We start from the raw sequence: 10676 nt of genomic DNA, 5'->3' as shown, positions 1-10676 counted from the left end.
TCCCCCTTGGATATTTCATGTCAATAGTGTTGCCTAGGCTGTGCGCTTTTAAGTTGTCTCGTCAAAAACCTTGCCAAGTAATAAAAACCCTGTGGGAAAAAACAACCTTGGTCGAAGGAGAAAAAGAGCACAACGCGCATGAGTGTGAAGTAGTAATATCACAGCTTCGGAGATAAGTGGAGTCTTCTTATCAGCATCAGAAGTAAGTAGCATGTCTACGAGAGGGATGCATTTAGAGTTGCTACACCAAAACCTTGCCCGGTAAACCCAGTGGGAAAAACCCGTGGTCGAAGGGAAAAGATGAGCAAATGCATATATGTTGAATCAAAAACATCTTCAGGATGGAGCGACCATACTAAAAATGTGCCGCGTTAAAACCTTGCCAGGTAATAAAACCCAGTGGGACAAAATAACCCTGGACGAAGGACAAAAGAGTACACGATGGTCAAGTGGGTATGCTTCTGGATACTCCCCCTGATTCAACTCCTCCTGAAAATTACATGTTAGGTAATTCAGATAATTTACGTAGACCAATACCTTGTACATGCTTCTGGAATGTAGATTTTGGTAGTGACTTAGTGAAGAGGTCTGCACGATTGTCTTCAGATCGAATCTGCTTGACCTCAATCTTCTGATGCTCCTGTTGTTGCTGATTGGAGAAAAACTTTGGTGCAATATGTTTTGTGTTGTCTCCTTTGATGAAACCTGTCTTCATTTGCTCGATGCAAGCAGCATTATCCTCATGGATAGTGGTTGGTTCATCAGTGGTGGAATGCAGTCCACATGTGCTTTGAACATGCTTTGTGATGGCTCTCAACCATATACATTCACGTACTGCTTCGTGAAGAGCTAGAATCTCAGCATGATTCGAAGAGGTAGCAACAAGGGTCTGTTTTGTAGACCTCCAAGAAATTGCCGTATTCCTAATGGTAAAGACATAACCAGTTTGGGAACGTGCCTTGTGTGGGTCTGATAGATAGCCTGCATCAGCATATCCAACAAGGCGAGCATCATTCTGAGGATCAAGGGGGTTTGATCCATTTCTTGATGCATAGGGATAAAATAAGCCCATATCAATCGTACCTCTAAGATAACGAAAAATATCTTTTATACCATTCGAGTGGCGGCGTGTTGGTGCAGAGCTATATCTAGCTAACAAGTTCACAGAAAATGAAATGTCTGGTCTAGTGCATTGAGTCAAGTACAATAATGCGCCTATTGCACTTAGATATGGGACTTCTGGTGCCAATATCTCTTCGTTATTATCTGCGGGACGAAACGGATCTTTCTTAGGATCTAGACTTCGGATGACCATGGGTGTGCTTGAAGGTTTCGCTTTATCCTCATTAAAGCGTCTTAACATCTTCTGGATGTAGTTTGATTGATGAAGCAGAATCCCATCAGCACGGTGCTCAAGCTCCAGGCCGAGGCAGTAATTCGTTCTCCCAAGATCTTTCATTTCGAATTCAGACTTCAGGTGCTTGGCGGTTTCTTTGATCTCTTCAGGAGTACCAATCAGATTCATGTCATCGACATAAACTGCCACAATTACAAATCCAGAACTTGTTTTCTTAATAAACACGCATGGGCATAGTTCATTGTTTACATATCCCATCCCAATCAAATATTCACTTAGACGGTTGTACCACATCCGTCCAGATTGTTTCAATCCATAAAGTGAACGCCTCAAACGAATGGAAAGGGTGTTCCGTGGTCTAGAACTATTTGTATCGGGTATCTTAAGTCCTTCAGGAACTTTCATGTATATCTCTGTATCAAGATCCCCATCGAGATAAGCTGTGACCACATCCATTAGCTGCATATTCAGTTTTTCGGAAATTGCCAAACTGATGAGGTAGCGGAACGTTATAACATCCATTACAGGAGAATATGTCTCATCGTAATCAATCCCAGGGCGTTGAGAGAATCCTTGCGCCACTAGACGAGCCTTGTATCTTACAATCTCGTTTTCCTCATTACGCTTCCTTACAAATACCCATTTAAATCCTACAGGTTTAACATGGTGAGGTGTGGGAACGATAGGTCCGAACACTTTTCTCTTTGTCAAGGAATCTATTTCGACCTGGATTGCTTCTTTCCATTTTGGCCAGTCGTCTCTACGTTGACATTCATCAACAGAGCGAGGTTCGACATCATCGCTAGTTATAATTTCAGTAGCTACTGCGAATACAAATATATCATCGATGATAATCTCATTTCGATTCCAAATCTCACTTAAGCATGCATAATTTATCGAGATTTCTCTATTCTCGAGAGTGGGTTCAAACGTTGGAGCGTCCCCCAACGTTGTCTCTTCTAGGACGGACCCATAATCTGGAATTATCTCGTGAGATGGATCAGTTGAGATCGCGATGTCTAGTGGATTCGTTTGTGCTGGTTTTACCCTCTTCCGGGGATAGGAATCCTTCGAACCTAGTGGTCTACCTCGCTTCTGGGCAGGGACATGTGACTGGTTAGCCGCCATGGTCGTACCTCGTCCATCCGGGACAACGCGTCCTACAGGGACATCTATTCTTGCAGGCACATTTGCAGCAGGTATATGTGATCTCGTCACTTTAGCTAGATCAGAGAAAGCGTCTGGCATATTTTGGGCTACACTCTGTAGATCTAGAATTCTTCGCACTTCATTATCGCATTGTGCGGTTCGGGGATCAAGATGAGACATAGTGGGGACATTCCACGTCAATTCACGTCGTTCATCAGGAACGGTAACGTTCTTATCTCCCCCTAACGGCGGGAAGACTGTCTCATCAAAGTGACAATCCGCGAATCTAGCGGTAAAGAGATCGCCTGTCAAGGGCTCTAAAAAGCGTATAATGGATGGGGATTCATAACCGACATATATGCCCATCCTTCGTTGAGGACCCATTTTTATACGTTGTGGCGGCGCAATTGGCACAAAAACTACACACCCAAATACACGTAAGTGCGAAACATCAGGTTCGTACCCAGTCACCAACTGTAACGCGGAATAAGGTTGGGTGGCAATGGGCCTTAGTCGGACCAACATGGCTGCATGCAAAATTGCATAGCCCCACGCAGATACTGGAAGCTTGGTGCGCATTACCAAGGTCCGTGCGATCATTTGTAATCTTTTAATGAACGCTTCTGCGAGACCATTCTGGGTGTGAACATAGGGAACTGGATGCTCAACATTAATCCCGAGGGACATGCAATAATCATCAAAAGATTTTGATATAAACTCTCCGGCATTATCAAGTCTTATGGACTTGATTGGATAATCCGGGTGGTGAGCCCTTAATTTAATGATCTGGGCAAGGAGTTTAGCAAAAGCAGCATTTCTTGTGGACAATAGTGTAACATGTGACCACCTTGTCGATGCATCAACCAAAACCATGAAATATTTAAATGGTCCGCATGGTGGTTGGATAGGTCCACATATATCCCCTTGTATCCGTTGTAGAAAAAGGTTGGAGTCTTTTTCAGTCTTTGCATATGATGGTCTTATATTTAATTTTCCCAATGAGCAAGCTTGGCATAATGTGTTACTGTACACAAGATCCTTATTGGTAAGGGGATGCCCGTGGGATGAATTTAGGATACGGCGCATCATACTTTGACCTGGGTGTCCCAAACGGTCATGCCAAAGCAAGTAGTTGCTCGAATTGGTCAGCTTCTGGCTGGTTATGTGATTCGCCTCAATCGATCTAATGGTAGCCATGTAGAGACCACTCGAGAGGCATTTTAGCTTCTCCAATGTCCGCTTCCGGCCATACAAATTGGAGGTTATGCAAAGATATTCCACTCCTTTTTCCTCAGTGGTTTCAACGTGATAACCATTGGCTCGAATATCCTTAAAACTCAATAACGTTCTTCTGGAACGTGGAGAGTATAGGGCCTCATTAATGGTAAATTCAGTACCATTGGACAACATAAATTGGGCTTTGCCATGACCCTCTATCAGGTTGGATTGTCCTGATATAGTTGTCACAGAGGTATGAGTAGGCAATAAGTTTAAAAAAAACTTCCTATCTTGGAGTATGGTGTGCGTAGTAGCACTATCAGCCAGACAACAAATTTCTCCACAAGACATGCCTATTCATATATTTAATTCAATGGATCACATGTATGAAAATAAATAATTTTATTGAATTAAACATCCAAACATAACAAAATTATGCAAAACTAATATTCCAAAGATCACCAAAGATAAACTGAAAAATAGAAAGCATTATTCATAACAATAACATAGATATGGCACAAGTGCCTATTATGTCCATGTCCTCGAGTTTTCAATCCTCGATGTATCCATTAGCTGCTTGGAAATCAGTAATCTCCAAGGTGGTATCCATAGGGAAATCAGTAATCTCCAAGGTGGTATCCATAGGGACTGACTCTTCCACAAGGTTGGCCTCTTGAGTTCCGCGTCTGGCGTGATACTCTCCTATCTCTTCATCTGTTGCACGACAGGTGCGGGACCAATGGTCAGTGCCTCCACATCTATAACATAGATTATGCTGATTTTGAGGGCGACGGGCCGGACCAGGGTTCTCTCTAATTTGAGCCTGTCGGACTTGGGCATTTCGGTTTCCACCACGTGGGCCTTGTCCACGTCCTCCTCGACCCCTTGGGCCATTGCCTGGGTGGTCGCGGTCATATGGGCCATTTCTGGGTCCATTTCTTCGTCCATGCCTTGGACGTTCAGACCTTCTTCCCCTTCCACGGCCCCGGTTCCTCCTTCCACGATTATTTTCGTGATGGGCAATAATATTTGCTTCAGGCAAAGGAATTGCTCTAGTACCGGTGGGCCTTGCTTGATCATTCCTCAAAAGTAGGTTGTTGTTCTTTTCAGCGAGCAACAGGATGGTGATTAATTCAGAGAATCTAGCAAAGTTTCTTTCCCTGTATTGTTGCTGCAGGACCATACAGGAAGGAGGGAAGGTGGAGAAAGTTTTCTCCAGTAGGTCAGCTTCTGTGAGCTCTTCTCCACAGAATTTTAGGAGTGACCGAATCCGGCAGATTTCAGAGTTATACTCATTGACAGTCTTGAAATCCTGGAAGCGTATGTTCTGCCAATCGTGTCTTGCTTCCGGCAAGTAGATGGCTCTTTGATGGTTGAATCGCTCTTCTAGAGCGACCCAAAGAGATCGTGGGTCCTCTTCAGCTAAATATTCCACCTTGAGTGCTTCTTCCATATGTTTCCTGATGAAAATCATAGCCCTTGCCTTCATGTCTTCAGGGGTGATGTTGTCAGCAATAATCGTTGATCTCATCTTATTTGCAGTCAGATGAAGCTTGACATCTTGGGTCCACTTGAGATAGTTCCTTCCGGAAACTTCCAAAGCGACAAAGTCAAGCTTGTTGAGATTTGACATTCTCTACAAGGATTTAAAGGATAATAGTTAGTGCTATGAGTAATAACTTCCATAAGCAATCAATAAGAACTTCAGGTTCCATAACATGATACTAAAAATCGGATTAAACATGTATAGTGAATTTGTGAAGGAAACTTCAAGTTCCTTTTATGATACATGTGAACTTCTGGTTCAATATTTATGTATGAATTTTTTGGTTCAATGTTTATGTGTGAACTTCCGGTTCATTAAGTACCAACATTTCTCACATATATATTCTTAATGCAAAGAATTTAAGCGGGTAAAATATTTAAATTTAATATGAGCAGGTAACACCACAAAACATTATCATAATAAATAATGAAGGAAAGATGTATCATTATCACAAAGTCCAAACAAGTATATATAGATATTCGTCACAATATACATGAATTGATAGCTAAATTAAAAGCTATTGATTTTCCTCTTTCTTTCCCTTTTTTTTCAATCATGCCAATTATAATGCAAGAGAAATAAGTGTCTCTCATAGAGGATTAAGTTAAACTAGATGCTTCAACAAAAGTCATAAACTGTGACTGCAGTTCCTACTGAACAACAGTCAAAAAACGAACTGAAACACTAAGCAAAACTACCCAGAAAAATATGAAAATTTACAGAGATGTACTAAACATATAAGGACTCCAGCATACAAAATTTGGTGAATTTTGGAGTTGAATTACTATTTTAAATAAATACTGGAACACAGACATCAGAAGGTAAAATGAAACAGCGAAATTGGTTTTTGTTTGGAAAAACCTACTTGGTTGTAGAGTTTGTAGACTGATGTTGATTGAATGATGAACTACCTCTTCTCTGCAACCCAAGAGTTATTCACCTCTTCTCTTGTCAATCTGCAATCCGAATCCTAGAGCTATTCGTGCTGATAACGTATTGTAAAATGGAAATGTTTCAGAAAATGGAGAGAGTTTTGCTTCAAAGAACTTGAGAGAGAGAGAGAGAGAGTTTTAATGCAGAGAGGGAGTGTAGTATTTTCTGTTTTTCTCTATCATCCATGGATGAGAAATGGATTACATATATAGTGGAAGGCAAGGAACATATAGCCTAAAATCCTCCATAAAACAAGGACCCTTAAAGTCCTCCTTAAAACATGGATCCCCTAAAACTAGGAAAGAGGAAAGCATCTTCTAATATACAATAATTTACATGATATATCCATAATAATTTACAACACTAATCAGCTGCCCATTTATTTACTTAATTAAACACAGAGATGACTTTTACATAAACATGTGAACCCACGCGAGTCTCAAGTCTCAAATCTCAACCAGGCGGCCGGTGATCATACGTCAATTATAGTTTGGAAAAAGTTGATAAAGCCACAAAGATACAGGAAATCAGATCATCACGGAAAAACCACAGAAATTTCAAAGTGGAACTGGAACATAAGTGCTCATCGTTCATCACTCTTGCTCTGCTTTTTCACACAAAGCAGAACATTAGTCTTGGTAAAAAGAGAGGGAGTCTAACTAGATTATAGCTCAGAGAAAATGGATATTGGTTCAATCTCTAATGGTGGAAACATCAGATAACATGTGGTGGAGGGACCCTTCGGAGAAGAAGTAATAGAATTGAATTGAAGAAAGTAAGTAGTTAAAGCAGTTCTTAAGAGATTGTCCTGTGATACACTAGTAGTCAACTTGGTAGGCCAGGTAATAATCAGGGTAAGCCAATTAGGAAGAGCCAATTTTCCCAATCAGGTCTTTACGATCATCCCACATGAGTTTGTATCTTCTGATGTATTACAAATTGTTCAAATTCTTCAGTTAATGAACCCGGATTGAAGCTAATATAAGAAACACGGTAATATACTGTAAAATCTAGCTGTGGCTATGATAAAGACTAAAATTCATTCTAAACTGAAACCCGCGGTTCCAATAAGGCTATAGGCTTGCTTTACCTTTGCATTACTTTATTAATTCATTGCTTACAAACAGGATCCCACGGTTCCAATAAGGCTATAGGCTTGCTTTACCTTTGCATTACTTTGTTAATTCATTGCTTACAAACAGGATCCGATCTTCATGCTGTTTTCTCCCAAACACAATAGTCCTTTCCAGAAGTTGCAATTTTGAATGTTGGAGGTACAAGGTTCCCAACCTCATATCTTGGACCAATCTTCATTATGATTTTGTCATCTATGGAAGCTACATAGAGATCTGGATCAGCTGCTAGGATATGTACCACACTGTCGGGCTTGATCCCATTCCTGGACCTAATCGCAGTGAGTTTCGAGATTTCCTCTTTCAATCCCCAGTCAAAGAAATGATCATAGAACTGTTGCGAGATGTACAAAAAATTATTAGAATAATGGACCACAAGTGATAAAACTTCACTTGAGTAATCGCAACCTGATATTATGACTATGTCACTTTAGTTTGTGAGAAGACGAATTAAGATAAAAAAAAAAGGACTTACTATCGATGGGATCCCTGGATGAGTAAGAATGTAAGCATATCCCTGAATGACTTTATCTGATGGAAATGGCCACAACTTTTGTGTGGAACCTGTATCATGATTGTCTATGAGAGTCACACTATTGCGTGGCGATATTCCAATCAATCCAGGAGGCCCTCCATTTGAGTCCTTCAACCTCCCCAGTTCACCTTGGACAGCAGCTTGAAGTATCCCTTTAGTTGTAAAATCAAATGCGGTAACCTCTCCTCCAGCATTCCCTATCCATCCAGGAAGCTCTTTGCGATGGCTGTCCTGGTTGTACTTGGGTTTCCCATCACTTTCATAAGCAAGGGAATTCCATAACTCTCCTACTGAGAAACTAGGCTTTGTGTTTGCTACATACAACTTGGTGAACTCTGGAGCATATCCCCTAACAAAATCAAATCTCCATCCGCTGAACCCAATTTCGGTCTTCAACCAATTCATCCAATCCGAGAGCTCATTCTGGACCCTTGTGTTTTTGTGATCAATGTCAGGAGCACCACCAAAGTCAGCTCCAGTGTCAGGGTTGCCCTTGCCATCAGAATATTTTGTGTCGTCGCTGCAAATAAGAGACGGGCCCCAATCAAGGCGATCATCGGGCGTTCCTCCTTCAAAAATGCACCATATTCCTCTCTCATCTCGCTTCTCTGCACATCTGTGGTTTATAACAATATCTGCTATGCTCTGTATCCCATTGTCATGGTAGGTTTTTACCAGTGCCTTTAATTCGTCTTGGCTTCCATATTTTGATGCGAGATCATAGAGCCTACCAGGCATGTATCCTTCAAAAAAAGTTAAGAGTTCAGCTAATTGTATCAACATACACCAAAAATAAGGAGATATTTACAAGTCCACTTAAAAGGAAAAATAGCAAACCGGTTTGGTTAACGATTCGAATGCAAAAACTGAAAAAACTGTTTTCCGATTGCAATGGTAGTCAGTGCTATGAACTTCTTAAGTTAAACTTTTTTGTTACTTTGACACAGAGATTCTAGCAGTTGCTAAATGATGCAGGGTGTTAAGACACGTGGACTAAATTAAAATGGCGAATTCAAGATACAGGTATCAAAAATGCAATTGTCCCTGCTGGTTGATGTATATACTTAATTACCAATTTTAAAGAAACATCATATAAACTATATATGGTGTAGGTATCTAGATGGCTCACAGATGAAATCTGCAACATGCAGTTCTTAAAATTGGAAAACTTGAAAAGGATGTTTGGGAAGTTTCCGAAGAGAGGCCTGTTTTCCAACTAGTTTCTCATTCATGTTATTACAAAACTACTATCCAACCAAACTTGCATCATTATTTAAATCCTATACAAGAGTCAAAATTTTACAATATAGACTCTAGTAGTGGACGTTGTGTACTAGTTCTGATCAGATCATCATTTTGCTCAGCAAGCTTAACCAAATTCTGGCTTGAGAACGGTAACAAATCAAGTACAAAATAGAGTTTTGGGAAAGTAACAAAATATATATACCTTCATCTGAAATAGCATGAGAAGGTGGTGGAAGCCAAACGTGTGTAATTCCTGAAGAAGCTAGTTCAGCTGCAGACTGCTTCAAGATGTTGTACCATCCTCCCTTCTTTGCTGATTCCCAATTGAACCCCTGAGATCACCAACCAAAAAATAAAATAGAAAGGTTAACACAGAGAGAGAGAGAGAGAGATAGATGTGCTTCTTTGATCAGTACCTGAAATAGGATTTGGGAAGCAGTGAAGTTGGGTATGAAAATAGGGAAAAACTCACAAACAGTACCTGAACTTCAAGCCACTAATAACTTTCGTACCTCAAGTTCAAAAAATATCAGATTGGTACCTGAACTTCTGACCCTGACCCAATATCAGTATCTGGGAACAGTAAAATCGTTAACGGAGTTAATTTTTAAAGGGTAAATCTGTCATTTCACTGTTCATCATCTCCAAAACTCTCCCCTCTCTCTCTGCAAACCCAGATTTTTCATTATCTTCTTCATACCTCACACACACAAACCCAAATCGACCAAAGGAGAGGTGAGAGGTGAGAGGAGTTGGTGGTGGATGGGACGGTGACTATTGAAGAAGTGAAAGGTTGGTTGATAGTGGTGATGAGGTATGAAGAAGAAGAAGAAGAAGAAATCTGGTATTGCAGAGAGAGGGGAGAGTTTTGGAGATGATGAACAGTGAAATGACAGATTTACCCTTCAAAAATTAACCCCGTTAACGATTTTACTGTTCCCAGGTACTGATATTGGGTCGGGGTCAGAAGTTCAGGTACCAATCTGATATTTTTTGAACTTGAGGTACGAAAGTTATTAGTGGCCGATAGGTCAGGTACTGTTTGTGAGATTTTCCCATGAAAATAATAGAGAGTAGGAAACAGAGGAGGGAAACTTCTAGTGAATTCATGTCTCTCCTGCTTTGGGATGAAGCAAACCTCTCGTGTTGAGCTTATTCTATATAGGGTTCCCGTTTTCATCATTGTCTGGCAACTAATCACACCTCCGATTCGAGGAGTAATGAAAAATCCCATTTGCGTCAATCATGCAGGCACCTCTAATTTCCAAGGATAAGTTTTCCGCACCTCTAATTTCCAAGGGTATGTTTTCCAGCGTAACCATTACGCTCATTTTTCCAAGTCAAGTTTTGGTGTAAGTCTTCGTCTGTGGTGAAAGTCTTCGTCTTTTTGTTAATTGCCAAAAAAAAAAAAAGACTAAGATGTAAACGCTACGAAAAACTTGACACTGTTTTCATCTACCAAAAGAGACAGTACATATAACTCTCTCTTCTTTTACCTTAAGCTTTTGACTCAACATTGTAAATTTATTGGCTTTGTGCTCCTTTAACCGTTGATTATGC

The 10676-nt window shown here is 40.6% G+C and overlaps 2 protein-coding genes across 3 annotated transcripts; both read right to left on the bottom strand.

Annotated features, from left to right (window-relative positions):
- Nucleotides 1-4274: 4274 nt before the first annotated feature.
- Nucleotides 4275-5357, bottom strand: LOC133737187 (uncharacterized). Its single transcript, XM_062164795.1, has one exon. The coding sequence runs from the start codon at nt 5355-5357 to the stop codon at nt 4275-4277; it is 1083 nt and encodes a 360-aa protein (XP_062020779.1).
- A 1795-nt stretch (nt 5358-7152) lies between these two features.
- LOC133741374 (alpha-amylase-like) lies at nt 7153-10457 on the bottom strand. 2 transcript variants are annotated; one of them, XM_062169287.1, is made up of 5 exons: nt 10183-10397; nt 9533-9575; nt 9319-9448; nt 7812-8614; nt 7153-7670 (listed from the first exon to the last, which is right to left on the bottom strand). In XM_062169287.1, exons 1-5 carry the CDS (start codon nt 10224-10226, stop codon nt 7416-7418), a joined length of 1275 nt encoding a protein of 424 aa, XP_062025271.1. In that variant the 5' UTR covers nt 10227-10397; the 3' UTR covers nt 7153-7415. The 2 variants fall into 2 exon arrangements, with proteins under 2 accessions (XP_062025271.1, XP_062025270.1); XM_062169286.1 differs by lacking the exon at nt 9533-9575 and having other exon boundaries at nt 10255-10457.
- Between the last annotated feature and the right edge of the window lie 219 nt (nt 10458-10676).

The sequence above is a fragment of the Rosa rugosa genome, chromosome 3, assembly GCF_958449725.1.
Source record: "Rosa rugosa chromosome 3, drRosRugo1.1, whole genome shotgun sequence".
Taxonomy (NCBI): Eukaryota; Viridiplantae; Streptophyta; class Magnoliopsida; order Rosales; family Rosaceae; genus Rosa; species Rosa rugosa.
This window is presented reverse-complemented; position numbering and strand designations above follow the sequence as displayed.